This window comes from Borostomias antarcticus (assembly GCF_949987555.1).
Source record: "Borostomias antarcticus genome assembly, chromosome: 4".
Classification (NCBI taxonomy): Eukaryota; Metazoa; Chordata; class Actinopteri; order Stomiiformes; family Stomiidae; genus Borostomias; species Borostomias antarcticus.
The window spans coordinates 24,254,499-24,277,420 of NC_140237.1; the positions used below are offsets into that span (position 1 = coordinate 24,254,499).

Here is a 22,922-nt window from a genome sequence, read left to right on the forward strand (position 1 = left end):
AGGGAGCTGGTGGGGTGCAGGTGGCACGGCATGCCCGTCCTCACGTTCACGTACTCGCCGATGCCCTGATGACACACACACACAAACACACACAGCACATGAGCATGTTGGACCACTAGCCAATGTATGTGTGTGTGTGTGTGTGTGTCTGTGTTAAATGCTGCTATTGGTGAGGATGTTTTAAAGGTGTTATGTGCATCCTTAGGTGTTCTTGAATTTTCTAGTCCTATTTCATTCCCTGCTGTTGTAATGTAATTTGTGGAATCAAATAAAGTATTCAAAAGTGTGTGTGGACTGTGGAGTGTCAGCCTGTGTGTGTGTGTGTGTTACCTTGAGCTTGGCAGCCTGGTGGAAGTAGGCGGCACAGATGCACTTCCTGATGACGTCCCAGTCGGAGCCACATGACACCAGGTTCATCCTTTGCTGCACCATGATGTCTTTAAGCTGAGACCGCACCTCACGCACCTACACACACACACACACACACAGGCAGCACACAACAGGCAGACACACACACACGCACACACCTGTACATTAGTAGCTAGACAAAAACAGCAGGGAAAATTTGAGGCAGCCAGACAGCAACGCAAGAGGTACAGGTAGAAGCAGGACATAGACAGGAGAAACAGACACAGACAGAAATGGACAGAGACTGACAGACACAGACAGACAGACAGGGAGGCAGGCAGACAGACAGGGAGGCAGACAGACAGGGAGGCAGACAGACACACACACACGCGACATGACACACACACACACACACACACACACACACACACAGACAAGACCCACACGACAGACAAGACAGACAGACAGTTAAACAGACAGACAGACAGACAGACAAACAGACAGACAGACAAGACCCACATGACAGACAAGAAAGACAGACAGTTAAACAGACAGACAGAGTCAAGTAACCTTGCGCATGGCCTTGGTGTGGATGAAGTGCTCGTTGCACCAGATGCTGGAGTAGTTGTTGTTCTTCCACTGCAGGTAGACGTTGAGGTAGGTCAGGTGGTCGCTCTCTGGGACGGAGAACTTCTCCCTGACCTGGTCGCTCTCCTCCTCACGACCCTGGGAGACCAGAGAACAGAGAGTTAACACGGGCTCCGGCCACGCCCTCAACGCACCGCCTTCAGCGTTTACTTCCCAGATACTCTGGAAGCTCTGATGTTCTATTGTTGTTTTTATTGTTGTTTTTATTATTTTGTCTGTAACTTTTTATGGTGCTATTTTGGCCAGGTCTCCCTTGTCAATGAGATCTTTGATCTCAATGGGACCACCTGGTAAAATAAAGGTTAAATAAAATAATTACAAAGTTCCCTTCAGAAGAAAGCTTCATGAAACTAACAAAAAATCTTAAAGCGCAACTCCAATTTCACTACGTGTAAGCCTAAAACATTGGTATTTCACTGGCAAAACAAATGCGTTTTCGCTGTATAGTTACTCTCTAATGTACTGTATGTTTTATACACCTCCTTATTTCCTGTTAGCTTTATTTAGTCTTTAGTTAATAAATATCTTTTGTTGTCCCTGCAACCTGGCACTGGTCTCTCCTCGTCATGTACTCTGATCTGGGTGTGACAATACTGGGTGTGACACACCCTGTAACTCCTCAAACCAATCTTGCCAGCCGACCGTACCTTGGGCCTGTAAAAGATGGCGGGTACGGACCTTGGGCCTGTAAAAGATGGCGGGTACGGACAGCATGGACACGATGATGAGGATGTCGGCGCTGCAGCCCATGTCACATGACACAATCAGCATCTTGGACAGGGCGGGGTCCAGAGGGAACTCCACCATCAACCTCCCCGTGGGCGTCAGGGCACCTGGGAGACAAATGGGGGGGACATATTTACAGGTTACACACTTCCTGTCTGTGGAGCGGACCACCTGAGTCGCCTATAGGGGAGGGGGGAGCGCTATACAGGTTAGGTCTGCCCAGACCGTAGAGATTTTTAAGTCTTCTTTGAAGACTCACCTTTTTCTCCCAGGCCTTCAACTCAGGTTGAGCTGGACACCCGATGGCCCCTTTATTGTACTGTATTGTATATTGCTTATTGTGTATTGTAGTGTTCTGTTGCGTGCTGTGTGTTTGTTGCTTTGGACCTGTACAGCACTTTGGTCAACCTCGGTTGTTTTAAATGTGCTTTATAAATACAATTTGAGTTGAGGTGACACCTGTATATCATCGCAAGAGATGGAGGAAGAGGAGGGTGGAGCGCTGACAACTGAAGATGACTGAAAAATGATTTTAATCAAAAACCTGAGCCTTGATTTCAACGATTACCTGCCTCAGAGTAAGCAGATTAAGAGAGGGAGTGCAGCGCGGGCGGTTTGGGCAGGTAAGCCTTGATCTGAGGTAATCTGCTGTTAACACACCACACAGGCAATCATCAAAAAGTCCTCCTCAGCCCCAAATCCCACAATCCCGAGGGGGATCTGACTGGGATGAGACCGAGATGAGAGACAGCCAGGCACATCTAACAGAGGATCAGGCACTATGCAATTACTCCTCTGCTAAGCGCTGTGCTAGCCGCTGCTGTTTGCTGTTTGTTTAATAAGAGCTCATCTCCTTCCTCCTTCCTGAGTATAGAGAGGCTTCGTTCATCTGTGTCTCTAGTTGCTCTGAACTCTGCAGCCTTTCTTATGGCACGCTCAGGTCAAGAGAGAAACCAAGAAGGTCGGGATCCGAACGGACCCGGGGCCAGAACCGCCAAGGGAACCTGGTCTCGAGACAAGGCCGCACCCGGACCAGAGAACCGCCAGGAACCCTAGTCTCAGAAACCCCCGGCGAGGTTCTGCCAGACCCACCGGTGTTGTCGAGCGCGCCCAGGATCCAGAGCTGGTACATGGAGTTGAGCATGTTGTCCTCCGGCGGCGGGTCCATGAAGTGGAAGAGCAGCAGGTCCTGCACGCCCAGGGACTTCAGCAGCAGCACCACGTTGGCCAGGTTGGTCCTCTGGATCTCCGGGATGGTGGTGGTCAGCATCTCGTTCTTAAAGGCGCTCTGAGTGTACAGCCTGGACAGAGGGGAGGGAGAGGGAAGAGGAGGAGGAGAGAGAGAGAGAGAAGAGAAGGGGACGGAGAGAAAGAGGAGAGGGTGTTATGCATTGATAGGGGGTCCCTGATGGGATTTCACCCTGCTGGAAAGATGGATGTGCCGGTGGAACAATGGCGCCCGGATGGAGAGACAGACAATCCACTGAAAGATCAGACACTGGCTTCAGAACAGAGAGAGAGAGTGGGGGGAGAGAGAGAGACGCAGAGAGAGGGAGGGAGAAGGGGAGAGAGAGAGATAGAGAGGGAGAGAGACAGGGAGAGAAAAAGGGAGAGAGAGGGGGGAGAGAGGGAGAGAAAGAGGAGAGAGAGAGAGAGAGAGAGAGAGAGAGAGAGAAAGGGAGAGAGAGAGAGAGGGAGAGAGAGAGAGAGAGAGAGAGAGAGAAAGAGAGCCCCCCTGTATGGGAACGTTAACAAAGCTACTTAGCTGCCTCTAACCACCTGACCTGTCAGGATCAGGTCTCATGTCTGCTGTGGACCGATAGGTCTGCTCCAACAAAGCCACTCAGCCGATTCACTGACTGGCTTATCCCTCTGAAGTCATCACGTTATTAAGAAACGATTTGAGTGTGTGTACGGCTGTCAATATGGTATACATGTGTGTGTATGTGTGTGTGTGTGTTTACGCAGTCACCGCTAAGACGAGCTTTGAGTGGCGTATTCTCCACAGACGTCATGTCACCCAGCATGTCACACACACATATCAACTACCCCCCAACACCAACGCTGTACTCATCCTAAAGCTCCCCTCCCAAATTGATTCTTCACAGATCTCTGTGTATGAGCGTGTGAAGGAAATGGAGGGGGGGTTAATCCCGAAAGCACAGGGGCTTTCATAAGTACAGTACAGTGTACATTATACAGTGAAATGTACAGTGAAATGTTGCTGCCACTCATTTACAAGGCAAAACAATCACGTGTGTGTGTGTGTGTGTCTACTTGGGGAAGTGTGAGGGTGGGGGTTAAGAGAGGTCATGTGCAGCTTCAGGGCGGGGCTTCTGTGTGACACTCCCCCTGCTCTAGATGGAGTTAAACAGCGTGACATCCTCTGGAGATCAGGATTCTGGTCTCTCTTTCTCTCTCCTCATCCCTCCTCCTCCCTCCCTCTCTCTCTCTCCTCCTCCTCCCTCTCCCTCTCTCTCTCTCCTCCTCCTCCCTCTCTCTCTCCTCCTCCTGCTGCTGTTGGAGTCTCTGATTGGTCTGAGCGTGGATCAGAGGTCCAGACGGCGCATGTGAACACAGCTCGGATGTGAATCAGCCAGAGATCAAATACCACAACAGCAACATTACACACACACCTTCGAGAAGTACCACCACGATCCTCCCTCTTAAGCACCTATAGTATTTATATTTTGCTACTCTTGCACTTTGGCTTTGGCACTAGATTATGCTCTCAGTCACTTGTTTAGAAGGGAGATGCACTTGAGAGTTCTGGTGAGTAGTAGTACACTGACTTCCTTAAATGCAATTGTTGTAAGTCGCTTTGGATAGAATCGTCTGCTAAATGACTGTAATGTGATTGTGATTTATTTCAGGGCTTGGGGTTCAGATGGAGAGAATGATTGTGTGATCGTGGTTTATTTGGGGGTCTGGTGAGGAGAGAGAGGCGTGGTGTGTGTTGAGGCGTGTTGTTCCTGACCCCGGAGTGTGGACATGGAGGACTAAAGCGCACGAGGACACCATGTCCCTCTTCTCCTAAAGACAAGCACATTCTGCGGCACACTGACATCACACCAGGGATGGAAAGAGAGAGAGAGAGAGTGAGTGTGTGTGTGTGTGTGTGTGTGTGTGTGTGTGTGTGTGTGTGTGTGTGTGTGTGTGTGTGTGTGTGTTCGCGCGCACAGCTAGGGTTGCAAAGCTCCGGGAATATCCACAAACCTCCCATGGGAATTGGTGGGAATGAATAGGAATGAACCCAACTTGGGGTGAAGCGCAGCATGCTGCCCAGGACAGGACCAGATGGAAGCATACAGTCGCTGTAATACATACATTCAAATAAGTGTATTCTCTGCTCAAGACATTGTCATAGGCCTGTCTAATAAAGTGAGCGGGAATAAACTGAAATTCCCTGGTATTCCCCATGGGAAGTCTGCAGATATTCCCGGGACCTCCGCCACCCTGGTACCGGCCGGTTGATGTTACCTGTAGCACTGGCCCGGTCCGGTTCTCCCCGCCCGGCCGGCGCGCTGGTTGGCGTTGGCCTGGCTGATGGGGTACACCTGCAGGGCGTCCATGCCGATGCGGGGGTTGAACACCTGGGCACGCAGACGACAACGAGGGGGGGGGGGGGGGGGGGGGGGTCAGTAAAACACACAACACCGGGAGAGACGGGCCGGTCCCTCTCTACGTTGTTGTCATGGCAGACGGTGAATGAAGTGAGAGACGTACCAAGAGAGAGAGAGAGAGAGAGGGAAAGACAGGGAGGGAGAGAGAGACCAGCAGAGGAGGGGGGGGGTACCTTGAGCTTGCAGTATCCCGCGTCCACTACGAACATGATGCCGTCTACGGTCAGGGAGGTCTCGGCGATGTTGGTGGCAACGATGCACTTCCTCACTCCGTCTGGGGCCTGGGGAGGAGAGGACGCTACAGGGTCAGCGACACCGCCCTCAGAACCACTGACCACTAACCCTAACTCCACCCCCTCAGAACCACTGACCACTAACCCTAACTCCACCCCCTCAGAACCACTGACCACTAACCCTAACTCCACCCCCTCAGAACCACTGACCACTAACCCTAACTCCACCCCCTCAGAACCACTGACCACTAACCCTAACTCCACCCCCTCAGAACCATGTCCTGTCCTGCACCCTGTCTAACGTTGTCTCCATCAGTGTATACACCATTGACCTAAACAAATTCCTGGTATGTGTAAACCACATACATGGCAATAAACTAATCTGAATCTGAAGTATAGTGAAAGCCCGTACTAAAAGCTGTTTTACTTGACCCTCTTTTCTCTGATTTTACCCTTTGTATTTTGGTGTTTTACTGTTCTTTTTGCACTGTACCTTTATTGTATTTTACCGTGTGTTGCTATGTTAGACAGGCTTTTACTTGACCCTCTTTTATTTGTGTTTTTACCTTTTATTTTGGCGGTGTTGTTCTACTATTCTCTCGCACTGTCACTTTTACTGTATTTTGCTGTGTTGCTGTGTGTGTGAAGCACTTTGTGATCCCTATCTGTGAAAGGTGCTATACAAATATTATTATTATTATTATTAACAGACACCAATGTGTGTGTTTACACTTCAAAATACACAAAGCTAAATGTCCCTGGCGTTGTCTAGCAGATAGCGTAGGAGTGACAGGAGGGAGGATGTTGAAGGGAACCTTCTGGAAGATCTTGGCCTGGAGGTCGGAGGGCAGCTGGGAGTAGATGGGCAGCACAGCCAGGGCCGGGGCACTCTCCAGGTCCTCCAGACGCTCCACGATCTGGTCCGACGTCACCTGGGGTGGGGGTGGGGGCGGAGCACACAGACGGGCACTAAAACCGTGTTTGATTTCCCTGCTTTGAAAAACTCACTGTAAATACTGTCCAGCGTCCAAGTCTCCATGGCGCATTATTTGAATGTTTATGCACACAAAGTGCATAGTGCTGCTAGTTTTATTTGTGATTTTCAATATAAAACTTGGTGAAATGATTTCAGTGTGTGTAACAGTAGTTTTTGAAAATGTTCCGCACATTTTAGAATACCACGATAATACTGATAACGGTGATAATTTCGGTCGCTATAATCGTGATATGAAATGTTCATACCGTTACATCTTTACAGACGGGCAAGGCGGTGAACACGAGCCACTTTTAAAAGACCACTTTTACCACACTACTAGTGTTGCTAAAATGAGCTGGTATGTGTATCCCTCTCTCGGGAGTGAGTGAGTCTGTGTGTGTGTGTGTGTGTGTGTCAGTGAGCGAGTGTGTTGAGTGAGAGTGAGTGACGTCTCACCTCGATGTCCTCCTGTCCAGGCATGAAGATGAGGATGTCTCCAGACATGCCGCTCAGGTGGATCTGCAGGGCCTGCTTCACCGCCGCCTCCACGTAGTCCTCCTGGGGGGTCTTACTGAACAGGATGTCCACCGGGAACGTCCGCCCCGGGATGTGGAAAATGGGAACGTTTCCGAAGAACGCGGCGAACTTGTCTGAGTCCATGGTCGCCGAGGTTACGATCAGCTTAAGGTCGGAGCGCCTGGAGACCACCTGGCAGAGAGACAGAGAGGGAGAGAGAGAGAGAGAGACAGAGGAAGAGAGAGACAGCAGAGGGAGAGAGAGAGAGAGGGAGAAAGACAGAGAGAGATGGGGGAGAGATATATATATATAGAGAGAGAGAGATAGAGAGAAAACGAGAGGAGAGAGAGAGAGAGATATAGAGAAGGGGAGAGAGAGATAGAAAGAGATAGAGAAGGGGGAGAGAGAAAGAGAGAGAAGCAGAGGAGAGAGAGGGATAGAGAAGGGGGAGAGAGATAGAGAGAGAAGCAGAGAAGGAGAGAGAGGGATAGAGAAGGGGGAGAGAGAGAGGAGAGAGAGATAGAGACAGAGATAGAGATAAAGAGACAGAGAGATAGAGAGAGAGAGAAGGAGAGAGAGTTATGTTAGAGGCAGAGAACAGATGCTCTCACATCATCACACGCCCCCCCCCCCCCCCCCCCCCCATCTCAGTGAGCCTCTGAACCTAAACTCAACACCGGGGAAGGTGTCGAGATGATGAGTGACCTCTGACCTCTCGGAGCAGGCCGAACAGCACGTCGGTGTTGAGTGAGCGCTCGTGGGCCTCGTCCATGATGACGGCGCTGTAGTGGTCCAGGTCCGACTCCCTCAGGGACTCCCTCAGGAGGATGCCGTCCGTCATGTACTTGATCACCGTCTTCTCAGACGTACAGTCCTCGAAACGGATGGCGTAGCCCACCTACAGGAACGCACACAACACTCAGTCAGGTCAACCATTCAAACGGATGGCGTAGCCCACCTACAGGAACGCACACAACACTCAGTCAGGTCAACCATTCAAACGGATGGCGTAGCCCACCTACAGGAACGCACACAACACTCAGTCAGGTCAACCATTCAAACGGATGGCGTAGCCCACCTACAGGAACGCACACAACACTCAGTCAGGTCAACCATTCAAACGGATGGCGTAGCCCACCTACAGGAACGCACACAACACTCAGTCAGGTCAACCATTCAAACGGATGGCGTAGCCCACCTACAGGAACGCACACAACACTCAGTCAGGTCAACCATTCAAACGGATGGCGTAGCCCACCTACAGGAACGCACACAACACTGTCAGTCAGGTCAACCATTCAAACGGATGGCGTAGCCCACCTACAGGAACGCACACAACACTGTCAGTCAGGTCAACCATTCAAACGGATGGCGTAGCCCACCTACAGGAACGCACACAACACTGTCAGTCAGGTCAACCATTCAAACAAGTATTTATGTTTCTGCTTTTAATGTCTCCTTTGTAAAGCACTTTGAACAGCATTTATTGTCACGAAATGTGCTCTATAAATAAAGTGTATTTAATAAATAATAATAAAAATAATAATAATGATAATAATAATAATAATAATAAACTTTATTATTATTCTTAATTATCATCATTATTATTATTATTATTATTATTATTATGGGAAATAGGAATGACATAGGATAAAAAAGGGAATTTGATTAACTATATAGATACGATTCTTATCAAGTAGTTCAAATCACAGCACTCAGGGCTAAAAATAGGAAATGCAACAGAGCCATATAAAGATACCAGCTATCTGGTACCTGGTAAAACATACTGCATGTGCATGTTCTCTGTCTGTCCACAAGATGTCAGTATTGTACAACATATCAGTAAGAACATAGCTTTATTCCATGAGGGACCACTGCTCTGTTGAGTCTCCAATAGCAGGTGTCTTCTGTACACTGCACATTGACTCATTAGCGACTCATTAACGACAACACATTCAATTCATATTACTGAGCCCAAAAAAGTAGAAGCAACAGAGCCATATAAAGCTATGTGATAAAATACACTATATGTGTACGTTCTGAATTCGTCCACTAGATGTGATTGTACAACATATTAGTACGCTCTATTCCTTGAGGAACGAACCCAGGACAGTGCCATGACTCATGACCAGTAGCATGACCTTTAAACACATTACACTTTGGTATCAGGTGGACGACACTACTGCATTCCTGGGGGGGGGTTCATCTACACTTCCTTAACAGAGGAACAGAGGCCCCTTGTTCGGTTCAACAGATGTTTGAATATAAAACACACAAAACACAGGGACCACATATAACCCTCTCTCTCCTCCCTCCCTCTTTCCCCCCGCCTCCCTCTCTCTCCATTCCTCTCTCTCTCTCTTTCCCTCCCTCTCTCCTCCCTCCCGCCCCCTGTCTCCCTCCCCCTCCCTTCCTCTCTCCCTCCCTCTGTCTCCTCCCTCCCTTCCTCTCTCTCTCTCTCTCTCCCCCCCTCTCTATCTCTCTTCCCCTCTCTCTCCCCCCCCTCCCTCTCTCCCTCACCCCCTCTCCCTCTCTCTCCCCTCCCCCCTCTCTCCCTCTCTCTCTCTCTCCCCCCCCCCTCTCTCTCTCCCCCCCCCCTCTCTCTCCCCCCCCCCCCCCTCTCTCTCTCCCCCTCCCCCTCCCCTCTCTCCCTCTCTCTCTCAGAAGCTCCAGAGCTCACCTCCTCTCCCAGGTTGCTGCCCAGCTCCTCGCTGACTCTCTTGGCCACGCTCATGGCGGCCACCCTCCGGGGCTGGGTGCAGCCCACCATGCCGTAGCTGGTGTAGCCGTCCTCGTGGAGGTACTGGGTGAGCTGGGTGGTCTTCCCGCTGCCCGTCTCCCCCACCACAATCACTATGCTGTTATCCCTGGGGGGAGGGAGGGAGGGAGGGAGGGAAAGAGAGAGAGAGAGGGATGTAGGGAACATCAGAAACACAAGGGGGGCTTCTCAATGAAGCGAAACTACGACGTAAGCGAGGTCTTAAGACATACCTTTTTAATCTCGCTTTTATCATGTAGTTTTACCTGTGTTATAATTAAATCTTCTCAATTTTACATTTTTCATTCTCATTTTTATTTGGCTGTTTCTTATTTTCTATTATCTTTTATCATAGTATATTATCTACCCTGTTTTCTTTTTTTATACTATTTATTAGTAAACTATGTTTTTATTTATTTTCTTATTCTGTAAAGCACTGTGTGCTACATTTGCTTGTATGAACATGTGCTATAGAAATAAAACTGAGTTTGATGTGAATAAGTGCTTCAGATGCAAGACTCAGGACCTGTCAGTGATAGGCTAAACCATCTACACAGTGATCCTTCTCGGTGGAGAAACGCTCAACACTCTCAGGTCTTTGAAACCGACATGTGGACACATGGGCCTAGAGTGTGCTACATGTGGACACATGGTCCTTGAGTGTGCTACATGTGGACACATGGTCCTAGAGTGTGCTACATGTGGACACATGGTCCTAGAGTGTGCTACATGTGGACACATGGTCCTTGAGTGTGCTACATGTGGACACATGGTCCTAGAGTGTGCTACATGTGGACACATGGTCCTAGAGTGTGCTACATGTGGACACATGGTCCTTGAGTGTGCTACATGTGGACACATGGTCCTAGAGTGTGCTACATGTGGACACATGGTCCTAGAGTGTGCTACATGTGGACACATGGTCCTAGAGTGTGCTACATGTGGACACATGGGCCTAGAGTGTGCTACATGTGGACACATGGTCCTAGAGTGTGCTACATGTGGACACATGGTCCTAGAGTGTGCTACATGTGGACACATGGTCCTAGAGTGTGCTACATGTGGACACATGGTCCTAGAGTGTGCTACATGTGGACACATGGTCCTAGAGTGTGCTACATGTGGACACATGGTCCTAGAGTGTGCTACATGTGGACACATGGTCCTAGAGTGTGCTACATGTGGACACATGGTCCTAGAGTGTGCTACATGTGGACACATGGTCCTAGAGTGTGCTACATGTGGACACATGGTCCTAGAGTGTGCTACATGTGGACACATGGTCCTAGAGTGTGCTACTCCTACACTTTGGCTTCAGCACTAGATTGCTCTCTTAGTCACTTGTTTAGAAAGGAGATGCACTTGTGAGTTCTGGTGAGTAGCAGTACACTGATGTACACCTATGTTAAATGCAATTAAATTAAATGCTGTCCCAATACCTGATGTTGAGCAGCTGCAAGGGTTAGGGTCAGGGGTTAGGTTCAGGGGTTAGAGTCAGGAATAAGGGTTAGGGTCAGGGGTTAGAGTCAGGGATAAGGGTTAGGGTCAGGGGTTAGAGTCAGGGATAAGGGTTAGGGTCAGGGGTTAGAGTCAGGGATAAGGGTTAGGGTCAGGGGTTAGAGTCAGGGATAAGGGTTAGGGTCAGGGGTTAGAGTCAGGGATAAGGGTTAGGGTCAGGGGTTAGAGTCAGGGGTTAGAGTCAGGGATAAGGGTTAGGGTCAGGCTCAGGGGTCAGAGTCAGGGATAAGGGGTAGGGGTTAGAGTCAGGGATAAGGGGTAGGGTCAGGGGTTAGGCTCAGGGGTCAGAGTCAGGGATAAGGGGTAGGGTCAGGGGTTAGAGTCAGGGATAAGGGGTAGGGTCAGGGGTTGGCTCAGGGGTCAGAGTCAGGGATAAGGGGTAGGGTCAGGGGTTAGAGTCAGGGATAAGGGGTAGGGTCAGGGGTTAGGGAAGGGCAGTACCTGATGATGTTGAGCAGCTGCTGTCTCACAGCGAAGATGGGGAGGTACTGCCTCTGCTCCAGCAGGGTCTTCTTCTTGGCGAACTCACTGCTGGCCTCACTCTTGTTCTTCATGTGGTCTGCAAACTTCTGCTCCGCTCTGTGGAGGGAGAGAGAGAGAGAGAGAGAGAGAGAGAGAGAGAGAGAGAGAGAGAGACAGAGAGGATTCATTTAGAATGACATCATGAGCAACACTATATCTATATTACACTCTATTATTTATCTTATATTAGAGGGTGAATTCACACTGATGTACAGGTGTATATTTCCTGACCCTAACCCTTTACAGAGAGAGACTGGACATGGCGCTCCGCCCCAGGTGACCGGTGTGCGCCTTGGCCAGCACGGGGGTCTGACCGTGCCGCTCCGTACCTGTAGTCCACCTTGCCGTCCTCGCCCACTGGCTTGCCCCCGGAGCTGTCGGCCTCCTCCGTCTTCTTGATGCCCATGATGTCGCCCAGCTTGGTGCCGGCCAGCTCCCACTGCTTGTGCTGGGCCTGGAGACACGGCGAGAGGAGTTAACGCCACGTCGGGAGGGCCGGCGCCGGCGTTCAAAACAAGCGCAGCGGGGATACGAGTACCCAGAAGCCCTCTCTGTAGTGAGAACCTCAGGGGAACGAGCTATGATATTCGTGGACACTCAAATCTGATTTTCAAAAGGATGCTGATTGGACCACGCAGATAGTGGGCTGTGCGGAGAGGCTGATTTAGCCTCTGATTGGTCACCGACTGCAGATGTTCCACTTTTCAAAGTATTATTAACTCCTGCTCTCTAGTGAGCTGTCAGTAACATATCTGGCACACAAGGTGTGATTTTCTTCCGCGTTAACTCTCACTTCACAGAGGTTTTTACTACACAAATGACAAAGTGTATTACCTAAATTAGTTTTTAATTTAGTCCCGACTATACGCTCCCGATGAAATAATGTTCAAACGCAGCTGGATTTGTAAGGTTGGCGAATGCACTGGCATCACCCAGGTTGGGTGGGAGCGCCTGATTGAGAAAATAGTTATTGATTGGTGTCGCCGGGATTCCGGAGCTACCAATGAATTGCCAGGATTTGAACTCCAGATTTTTGCATGAAGTGTCCCAGACCCACAGAGAGATCTGCAGAATGCGGTAACGTAGTTAGCGTAGCTCACGTAACGTTCTCAGCAAAAGCACTCTTGTGGGTCTGGCGTCGAGACTCGGTCCTGACCTACCTTCTTGCGCTCCTTCTGCTCACGGTGTTTGCGGACCAGCTGGCTGCCCTTGCGGGAGATGATGGCCATGTCTGAGGTGGCGTCCTTCACTGGGATGACAGGCTCGGGCTATAGCACACACACACACACAGAAAGATAGACATTATCAAATCAGCGCCTGAACTACGACCAAATGACTTACAGCAGTGAAACAACCCACTCGCTGTTTTCAACTCATTCAGTCAGTGTGCAGCAGGGCTAGGTCAGTAGCTAGGTTAGGTGATTAGGCAGGTCGGTAGTTAACGCCTAATGCTGTTTCTCCCACTGTTCCAGAGTTATCTGACCGGTACCGGCACGCCACAGCCAGGCGCTGGACCGGGGCGCTGGACCGGGGCGTCACCTGCTTGGTGAAGACGATCCTGCCGTCCAGGAAGGGAGGGACCAGGTTGTGGACCAGCAGGTGGACCTTGGCGGCGTTGTCCTCCTCGAAGTCCTCGTCCACCTCCAGCCGCTGGACCACGCCGCTGGTCAGCATGCGGTTGGTCTCCCAGCGCTCGTTATCCTGGATGGACAAACACACGCCGGTTAAAACGCCGCCGCCACCGACACAGACGGGACCCGGAGACGGGTGTTCCCCCCACCGTAGCGTAGCTTACCTCGTTGATCTGCCGTCTCTGTGCAGATATGCGCTTCTGGGTCTGCTTCTGCAGGATCTGCTCCCTCTTCTTGACGTAGTCCTCGGAGGTGGAGGTCAGCGGGTTGTGGAACTCGTCGTAGCCCTCGTCCATCATGTACCAGTCTCTGTCCGCTTGCTGAGGGGACGACGCAGGACAGGCTAACGGTTACGCACATACAATACAAGATTCCTTTTATTCGTCCCATGTATGGTACAGTGTACAGTCACAGTGAAATGTTGCTGCTGATTATGAGATTATGCTACAGACTCTAATACTCAATTTTCAAATATTCAAAAATCACAATTTTACAAATTAACAAAAATTACACAATAAATACCCTTTCTATAAAATATAAAATTAAGCTAGAATGGGATAGGCCTGATGGATTATATACATGCTATTTGAATCTGATAAATAATTAATAATTAGCTTGGAGGGGGGGGGGGGGGGAGTCATTCAGGAGCTGGATGGCTTGTGGAAAGATCAGACAGGCTTGCTACTGTGCAGGGAAGGATGTGAGCGGTATTTCCAGGGTTTGGTTGGATCTGGCACGGCCAGAGGGTCCAGAGCGACAATCGCTAACCTTCTGGTCGTCCTCCCACTGCTGTTTTTCTTCCTCGTTGTCGAAGTCGATGCCGTCCTCTCCCTCACCTCCCTCCTTCTTACCTGAGACCACACAAACACACACGAACACTTCAGCAAGCGCACTCAGACCTGCACTGAGAGCTCAGACATCACAAACACTTCAGCAAGCGCACTCAAACCTGCACTGAGAGCTCAGACATGCCTGGAGGGGCAATGGAGACTAGTTACCTTTTCCGCGGGAGAGACGAGGGGTGGAGCCCAAGTGCTTCCTGTCGTTGGCCCACTCGTTGTACTTGTAGGAGGGTGTGGGGAGGGGTGTGTCGTCAGGGTACCGACCTCTAACTGACCTCGGAACAGAGCTGCGAGACAAACATCTTATTAGCAGGGAGAAACACCTGCCTGCTCTCTGTGTTACACAACAAACAGCGTTAAAGTTTTTGTGTTCCAATGTTTCCTCTGAACATAAGAGGCCACTTTGTTACTTTTCACCTAACATGATTAAAGGAACATTATTATTAGCTTATTTGCCATCTTCTCCAGAGTCAGATAAGGAGATACATACCTTGTGATTCTGATTCTCTTCTCTCGGCGTGCAGTAGGAAGCATTGAGACCCGTTAGAGCCGTTAGCCTAGCTTAGCGCAATCACTGGAAGTGGATTGAAACATTAGCCTAGGCTGCCGTTAGCCTAGCTTAGCGCAATCACTGGAAGTGGATTGAAACATTAGCCTAGGCTAACGGCTCAATGCTTCCTACTGCAGGCACAGAGAAGAGAAGGATATGCATCTTCTTATCTGACTCTGGGGAAGAAGGCAAACCAGCTAATGTCCCCCAAAGTTGGCATGTTCCTTTAAGATTTAAGACCGTGAGCTTCTAAAGAAGAAAGAGTGCTGAGCCGAAGTGACTCACTTGTCCCTCCTTTCGCTGTCCCGTCCGGAGCGGTGGCTGCGCTCGGAGCGCTCCGTCTCGCGGTGCGAGGGGGCTGGGGAGGGGGACTCCCAGTGGGAGCGCCGGGAGCTGGCGTAGCCGCTGTCGTCCTCGTCCCAGCTGGCACGAGAGGGCGTGGGGCCATCTGCAGGTCAGCGACGAGGACGGAGAAGATGGGAGAGATGGAGACGGAGAGGGCGAGGAGAAGATCGTTAGGAAACTCTAGAAGAGACCTAAGGAGAAGCCTGAGATCCTGTTTTTTTTGCCGGGTGGCGTGATGGACGGCGGGGCTCTGACCTTTGGGGCCCTGCTGGGGGGTGGGAGGCTCGTCTCTCTTGCCCCGGCTGAGGCGCTCTGACCAGCCGTCTCTCTGGGAACGTTCGCTCCTCTCGCTGCGGTCCCCGCGCTCTGACCTGCCGCCACCAACGCCACCGCGGGTGTGGCTGCGTTCCCGCTCATCTGTCAGACAGAGAGAAGAGGAAGAAGAAGAAGAAGAAGAAGAAAAAGAAAAAGAAAAAGAAAAAGAAGGAGGAGGAGGAGGAGGAGGAGGAGGAGGAGGAGGAGAAGGAGAAGAAGAAGGAGAAGAAGAAGAAGAAGCAGGAGAAGAAGAAGAAGAAAAAGAAGAAGAAGAAGAAGGAGAAGGAGAAGAAGAAGGAGGAGAAGAAGAAGGAGACACACGCTCACTGACCACTCCTGAGTCACTACCTGAGCACCGGGACACAACACAATCAAGATCATCTAAGGTGCCTGCTGAACCTGATAAATCACTTTGAGCTGAATGTTTTAATTTAACCTTTATTTTACGAGGGGAGCCCATTGAAACCAAGGCAAATATAAAAACATCATACATTAAAACAGAATAAAATACAAACACAGAATACAAAGACCACACAAATTGATCAAATAAAAATAAAAACATGACACCTTAAACACAATAAACAGATTAAAGCTGAAAACATTTTTTTCCCAGCTCACCTCTCTCGCTCCTACGATCTCTGTCCTTGTCTCTGCTCCTCTCGCGTTCCTTCTCCTTCTCCCGGTTCTTCTCCTCTTTGGAGGAGGCGTAGACGCCGTGCTCCCGTCGTTCCTTCTCCCTCTGCTGGTGTTTACGGCGGAACTCGTCACTGACCCCTCCGGGGTTGGATGGCGTCTCTGAGCCGGTCACGCGGTACTTCCTGATGTCGGGGGGTGGCAAAATACCAGCTTGATTGTCCGATCACGGCATGAGTACATCACCGGATAGCTCATGATAGACGCTAATAGACCCTTTCGACTGAATTTTCGGTCGCTAGGGCAACGATTTGGTCCAATCGGCGGACCGTGTGTCAATCTGCGACAGTCAAACACTAGCAGGTTGAAAACGTCTGCAATATGTCCAAATTAACTTTGAGGCCTTGTTGTTCGGTGGTGGGAATATTATTTACATATCTCAACTGTTCTGCATTTAGAGGCTAAAGAAATAACTGCTTGTCATTTTTAACGTTAGCTAGCTAACATGACTGTGTTATAATCGCGGCAAACCGGAAATTGAGAGATGGACCAAAGTGGTGTTAATGTTTTGAGTATGAACGTTCCATGAAATGGTCTACAACAGACGGCAATTACAAGGTTATAAATAAACACATCGGTAATCTAAAACGGTAACTGACACTACTCGGCAGCTCACCTCTCTTTTTTAGCACTGCGGTCCTCCTCCTCACCGTCCTCCTCATCAGATCCAGAGTCGCTTCCCTCCTGACCCTCCTCCCAGTCCTTATAAGAGATGACCTTGGATTTCTTGGTCCTGCCATCATCGGCGTCCGCCTGCTCCTGGCCCTCGCGCTCCTTCCTCTTCTGGGCGGCCAGCAGGTCCAGGCCCAGCAGGGAGGTGCGCGGGGTGGGGGCCCGGAAGACGTGGGGCTCCGTTGATGCGCTCTTCTTCTTCACGATCAGCCCACCGACCTGCTCCGTGGGGTCGCTGCCCTCCAGCCTGTGCAGCGATGCGTCACCATCCTCCTCCATGTCAGGAGCCTGAAGGTGCACAGAGAAGCAGAATTACTAATTGAGTTAGCAGCACCAAATCCCCTATCCTGGTTGGTAAGCCCTGGCAACTTGCTGTTGTGGAGCTGTAGTTGGCTAGATAGCTAATTACCTAAAGAATTAAGATATTTTCAATCCACATATTTAAATGGTAAATGGCCAATGAGGTGGCTGTGGATCAAGAGGTTGATCGTGTCGTCCAATGACCGCAGAGTCGGCGGTTCGATTCCCTGCTCCTCCTGTCCACATGTCGAAGTATCCTTGGGCAAGACAGTGAAGCCTGAATTGCTCCCAATGTGCAGGTTAGCACCTTGCATGACAACTGCTGCCATTGGTGAGTGAATGTGTGTGTGGATGTGGCCATTGTAAAGCGCTTTGGATAAAAGTGCTATATACGTGCACTCCATTTACCATTTATACATGTAGACAAACTTATGCTGTTGCCTCAAGTTGGTATAAGGTGAGTTCCCCTTCTACCCGCCGCCTGGCCTATCTGGGTATGCCCACACTAGTAAGGCCAGAAAAGCTCTTAGCTTCTTTATTTTTTCCGACTTATCATAGCAATGTAGAAACGATAAACGCTTAAAATCCTACATATTGTTGGTTTAAATTACAAAGAAAACATGACCAATGTTGTTAAACTAAAACAAATATCATTTTTATGTTATTAAGATACGATAAATAAGACTGATAATAAGCAAGCAAGTTACAGTAAGCTAGCAACCACCAGGAACAGCTAACGTTAGTCTAGTGTTAGGCTACATATCGTTAGCTAGCCATGATATCTATGGATTTCGCTAGCTAGCCATCATCCGTGACCACTGTGAATAGCCATTAGACAGTTTGACAACTATCGGATTACAATTGTAAATTAAAAGCAGAAATAAAATAAAATAAAACAATAAACAAAAAATCCATTCAACAAAACATGTGGATGCGTAACGTTACCTTAGCACGCTAGCCAAGACGGGCTGTCCCGGCCCAGGCCCACCCGTACAGTTCTATAGCTACAAGGCTTTATTTAAAATATCTACGATAGGTAATAGCTCTGTTATTAAAAAAAGCAAAAATTGTGTCACCAACTCGATATGATTCAAACTATAACGAAACGTTTTCTTCCGTAGATGTTGCGTTTTTGTTTACAGATATAGAGGCGGCCATTGCAATCCCACAATGACACTTCTTCTTCTTTGGGGTTTAACGGCAGCTTGCATCCTAAGCGTGGCATCACCGCCATCTGCTGGAGATAAGAAACTTCTACAGGGTCCAGACAATCAGATTTCAAGAGCTTTCAAGATCTGTTTATTATGGTGCATTCGTTTGTGGTCGGAGGTGGCAAGTCGTAAGTGGCAAAATACCTACCTCCCACCTGTGTGCATTCGAGCTATAGCGAATGATATGATGATGATATGATATGATATTGACGTCAGCCGGCAACTGGAGGCTGAGAAACATCCGAATTTGCGACGAGGAAGTGGGAGTTCATGCAGCGTTTTATTTAATCATTCCTAGTAGCAAGTCGCAATTTGCCACCTCCCAGTTATAAACGAACGCACCATTAGCCATGTATAACAATGGAAGCCATGAAACAATCAGAAGTCGTGTGCAAGTGGTGCAAGGGGTACAGAGTCAGGCCCAATCCCAAACCACCCCCTACCCACTCCCACTCCCACTCCGCCACCGAGTGTCCCTCCAAATGAAGTGTCACTCGCAGCTGTGGAGGGCACTCTCAATCGAGGGGGAGGGTATATAAATGGAAAGCCAAATGTGGGACGGACTCCCTACTCCACCGGAACCGACTGGGACAGGGCCGTCACCATGGCATGTTTAGTTGATTTATGGGAAAATGTTGATGATTTATAATACAAATATAAATCACTATAATTAAATCCATGTATGATGAGAAATGGTCAAAAATCCAAACACAAATGTTTTTGCAAATTAACTCTAATTAAATGAATATTATAACACTGTCCTGAGACAAATACATAAATTAATTAATAACTTACTCCCATGCCTCTTTGGCAGCATTCCTTCTTTTGTGTAGAGGCATTTGCATATCGCAGCCTAATCAGCTGCTTTGTCTGTTCCATTGTCCCTGTAAATAATGGAATATATGATCTACATTTGACGTAGACCTAGGCCTATTTAGATTTATTTTATGTTGGCTATGAATACAGGCTTTTAAGAGTTTGCTACAAGTCAAGTGATCTAGGGATAAAGTGATTGTATCACTTGGTTGTATCTTTTGACACCATATTCTGCGATTTTTTTTATTCGGCGAGGGCTTAGGGGGTGGTTTGAGATTGGGCCTCAGTGTGTGGAGGGACACGAGCCTTGTTAATGAGTCTGATGGCCGTGGGAAAGAAGCTGTTTTTGTGGCATGTAGACCCGGTCCCAATGGACCGCAGTCTCCTGCAAGAGGGGAGTGGTTCAAAGAGACCGTGACTGGGATGTGAGGAGTCAGATATGATCTTATAGGCCGGTCCTTGCTGGTCCTGAAGGGATGGCAGTGTACAACCGATCACCCTCTCAGCAGAGCGGATGATGTGCTGCAGTCTGCCTTTGTCTGTTGTGGCTGAGAACCAGATGGTGATGGAGGAAGTGAGGATGGACTCAATGATGTACTGTAGGTGTAGAAGAGAACCGTCATTGCCTTTGGCATGTTGAATTTCTGATGTACAGTTCCCATCAATCCAGATAGACTGCATTGATGGGAACCCCCCCCCCCTTTCTCAGGATAAAGATTACCTCAGATCTATGATTTATTAAAACAAGGAAATAAGGAAGGACACGTTCAGAGTATTCTAACGAGGCCATTTAATCTCAGTAACCCATCTAGTTCATGATCTAGTTAGCTATCAGAAAATAGTGAACTTAAAAAACGTTGATTCTGCCCGGTTTCGAACTGGAGATATTATTTATATAATGATATATACTTAGTTTAAAATCACGTAAATTGTCCCCAAAGTATCTACATTTTAAAATAATCAGTACAAGACTAATTGCAATGTAATAAATCCAAAACACATTCACATGCATTTGTTTCCATCAATATTAATGAAAGCAGCTCAAATCAAAATAAGGACACAAATGTATATTTTTCACTCTTTAAACGTTTTTATATACAAACCATACATGGGGTGGCTAGATCCATTTACGGTAATGTCTACAGAAGAGAGGAGTTTGGCAGGTTTCCAGTCAGCCCAGGTGGACAGCTACAGTACAAGGCCTGTAGAGGGCGCCCCGCGGTCAGAGCTGACTGTGTCGTAGGGATGAAGATTGGAAGGGCAGCAAGTGGTTGTACTTGGGCGTGATGGTGACGAGGACGGCAGCATTGTAGGGGTCTGTCAACACGATGCGGTGGAACACTGAGCTCTCTGTGTTCAAGACAACTTGACCCGTGTCATTCTCTGGATAAAGCAAGTCACCTGTGGAGAAATGGAGGCACGCACGCACGCACACACACACGCACGCACGCACGCAATAAAAATGAACTTCAGTCTACTTACTGTAAATATAGAAGGTACAGTAGGTAGCTAATGCTTTATTCTAGCATTTCATTGCTAGTATTAGTAGTAGTTTTTAATTGAACATTTGTATTTGGTCTTGATTGTGCTTCTTTATTGTCCTTTGCTGTACAATGCAATTTCTCACAGGGATCAATAAAGTACGTACTACTAATAGCTATGTTGCTACACACAGCCTCTGTAATCTAACCCTAACCCTGGATTGAGCTATCTGATAGGACAGCATTGTCTCATGATGTTAGTGGGGGGGGGGTGGTTGGGGGTAGCTGATACCTGGCAGGAGTGATATGAAGTTGTTGTCAGTCACCAGGCGGACAGGCAGCCACTGCTCACAGCCCTCTGTGGCGCGCTGACAGGCAAAACGGTGCAACTCGCTTAGGGAGGGCTGCTGGCACATGCGTCTGAGGTCGTAGAACTGTGGCGGTGCTATCCACATCTCACGGGTCTGGTAGCTGTGGAGTATCTCTGAGGGGGTGGACCACTGAAATACAGACAGAGATGCCGGAGAGGTTTGTTTTCTGCTAGAACTTCCTGTTACCTGCACGCCTCCGGGGCCCTGGAGAGGGCAAGGAAGATCGTGGCCGACCCCTCCCAGCCCGGACACAAACTCTTTGGACTACTCCCCTCCGGCAGGAGGCTGCGGTCCATCAGGACCAAAACCTCTCATCACAAAAGCAGTTTCTTTCCGACTGCAGTAGTTTCGTCAGAAATATATTTTATAGCCTACAGTTCAGTAATACAGTGATAAAAACTACAAACTATAATAAGACACATTCATTAAACTAAACTAGGGAATCACCTTAAAGTGCACAATCTCCTTCTGGTCCTGGAGGGTGTGGGGTGTCTCTTGCAAGCAGCAGATGAAGAAGGCCGTGTCGTACCGCTTCTGGTACGTGGCGGTAGGGGTCAGCCAGTTCCCCCACTCGTGCAGGGCCCAGATGTTGGGCAGACACTCCAGCTCTCTGCACATCCTGATGAAGTTACCTGGGTTCTGGTTCACCAGCACTCTCCATCTAGCCAGCTCTTTCTCCTCACAGACCTGGTGTAACCGTGTCAATGACGTGACCCGAGTTTGACCACCGCCGCCCTTATTAACGATGCTCTCTAACAACCGACTTTCCTCTTCTTTGGGAACGACCAGGAGCACGCCTGATTCTTCGAAGGTTTCCCTGACAGCGCAGATTCGGAATGCGACGTCGCCTGGGATGGGAGACCCCAGTTTCACTCTGTCCGTGGCGAAAATGGGGGGTCTCGTTTCTGGTGGCTGCTTGACAGTTACCAAGCCAAAGTTTGGAGACCGCCGAGATGCCTTAAAAACGTCGAGCCAGTCGCTTGAGAAATCAGAGGAGTCCACAAGACCACCGGGAAAGACATATGCATTAGGCATGAAGCCACTTTTACCACTTCGTTTCAACATCAAAACATCATAGTCGAAGGCTGACTTGTGGGGCAAGTTTGACAGCCCGTCAATCTCCAGGGGTACAGAGGTTGTTTTATCGACACACCTAGACAAACTATCTGGAAGTTTATGCCTCGTCCCAGCAGCTAATATGACAGTAGCTGCCTCCTTCCAGTGTTTCAGAGCTGTATTCATCTTCGGAGTTGATCGTAGCATACTATTGTATCATTTCATTCGTCAAAGGACGAGAAATCACAACTGACCACAACACCTACATGGGTTTTGGTTTTGTTATGTCGAAAATCACCGGACAGGAAGATCGAGGAAGGACAAGGAAGGTAACCGTGCTACCTTGGTCATACGTAAGCTAATAGCGCCACCTAACGAATTGGCTGACTACTCGACCATGAGAGAGTGTAAAGGGGTATGCCAGCCTAGAATTCGGTTGGTTAATGGTTGATGGTTGGTTTCCATATCAATTATGTGTGTCTGGGTCTGTTGCTATTTCAGTCCTTTAATATAGTCAAAATTGTAATAGGAGCAACATATGCAATACATACAATCAGGGCTGCCAAGTCTCACACATTTCAGCCTATTCTCACGCTCACACGCCACACTTCACAATTCTCACGCGGAGAAATGACCAACCCCTAAATACTAACAGTTCAATGTTCATGGGACCCTTATTTTGAAATTACTTGAAGGAATGCTCTTCTCGCCTCCCAGTCCTTCTTTGTGTTCAAAGAAGGCTACTCAAATCTACCTAGCAGGGTGAGAGAG

General features: G+C 48.9%; 2 protein-coding genes across 3 annotated transcripts in view; both read right to left on the reverse strand.

Moving 5' to 3' along the window:
• Positions 1–18,364, reverse strand: part of dhx38 (DEAH (Asp-Glu-Ala-His) box polypeptide 38) — a 24,528-nt gene extending 6,164 nt beyond the window's left edge. Inside the window, exons 1-23 of one of the 2 annotated variants that reach the window (XM_084436721.1) lie at positions 18,162–18,364; positions 16,861–17,204; positions 16,170–16,369; positions 15,492–15,653; positions 15,177–15,339; positions 14,498–14,628; positions 14,268–14,350; positions 13,664–13,819; positions 13,408–13,569; positions 13,029–13,136; positions 12,198–12,322; positions 11,788–11,925; positions 9,751–9,937; positions 7,783–7,968; positions 7,011–7,262; positions 6,394–6,510; positions 5,519–5,626; positions 5,203–5,315; positions 2,815–3,023; positions 1,675–1,829; positions 919–1,074; positions 331–465; positions 1–65 (exon numbers count right to left, since the gene is read on the reverse strand). The exon at positions 1–65 is cut by the window's left edge and continues 61 nt beyond it. In XM_084436721.1, coding sequence (XP_084292847.1) covers positions 1–65; positions 331–465; positions 919–1,074; positions 1,675–1,829; positions 2,815–3,023; positions 5,203–5,315; positions 5,519–5,626; positions 6,394–6,510; positions 7,011–7,262; positions 7,783–7,968; positions 9,751–9,937; positions 11,788–11,925; positions 12,198–12,322; positions 13,029–13,136; positions 13,408–13,569; positions 13,664–13,819; positions 14,268–14,350; positions 14,498–14,628; positions 15,177–15,339; positions 15,492–15,653; positions 16,170–16,369; positions 16,861–17,195 — 3,446 coding nt within the window. In that variant the 5' untranslated portion in view covers positions 17,196–17,204; positions 18,162–18,364. Of the gene's footprint in view, positions 66–330; positions 466–918; positions 1,075–1,643; positions 1,830–2,814; positions 3,024–5,202; positions 5,316–5,518; positions 5,627–6,393; positions 6,511–7,010; positions 7,263–7,782; positions 7,969–9,750; positions 9,938–11,787; positions 11,926–12,197; positions 12,323–13,028; positions 13,137–13,407; positions 13,570–13,663; positions 13,820–14,267; positions 14,351–14,497; positions 14,629–15,176; positions 15,340–15,491; positions 15,654–16,169; positions 16,370–16,860; positions 17,205–18,161 lie in introns of those variants that run through there. The other variant, XM_084436722.1, reaches the window with a different exon arrangement.
• A 2,000-nt stretch (positions 18,365–20,364) lies between these two features.
• Positions 20,365–22,427, reverse strand: nudt19 (nudix (nucleoside diphosphate linked moiety X)-type motif 19). The gene is made up of 3 exons (XM_084436716.1): positions 21,543–22,427; positions 21,017–21,224; positions 20,365–20,644 (listed from the first exon to the last, which is right to left on the reverse strand). Exons 1-3 carry the CDS (start codon positions 22,356–22,358, stop codon positions 20,466–20,468), a joined length of 1,203 nt encoding a protein of 400 aa, XP_084292842.1. The 5' UTR covers positions 22,359–22,427; the 3' UTR covers positions 20,365–20,465.
• Between the last annotated feature and the right edge of the window lie 495 nt (positions 22,428–22,922).

Bases quoted from the DNA above. Each gene is read 5' to 3' on its own strand.
- nudt19 (XM_084436716.1), bottom strand. From the start codon at position 22,358: ATGCTACGATCAACTCCGAAGATGAATACAGCTCTGAAACACTGGAAG. The intron at 21,225-21,542 runs GTGATTCCCTAG...TCTGTATTTCAG, and splicing joins AGGAGATTGTGCACTTTAAG to TGGTCCACCCCCTCAGAGAT. The intron at 20,645-21,016 runs GTATCAGCTACC...ATTTCTCCACAG, and splicing joins CTTCATATCACTCCTGCCAG to GTGACTTGCTTTATCCAGAG.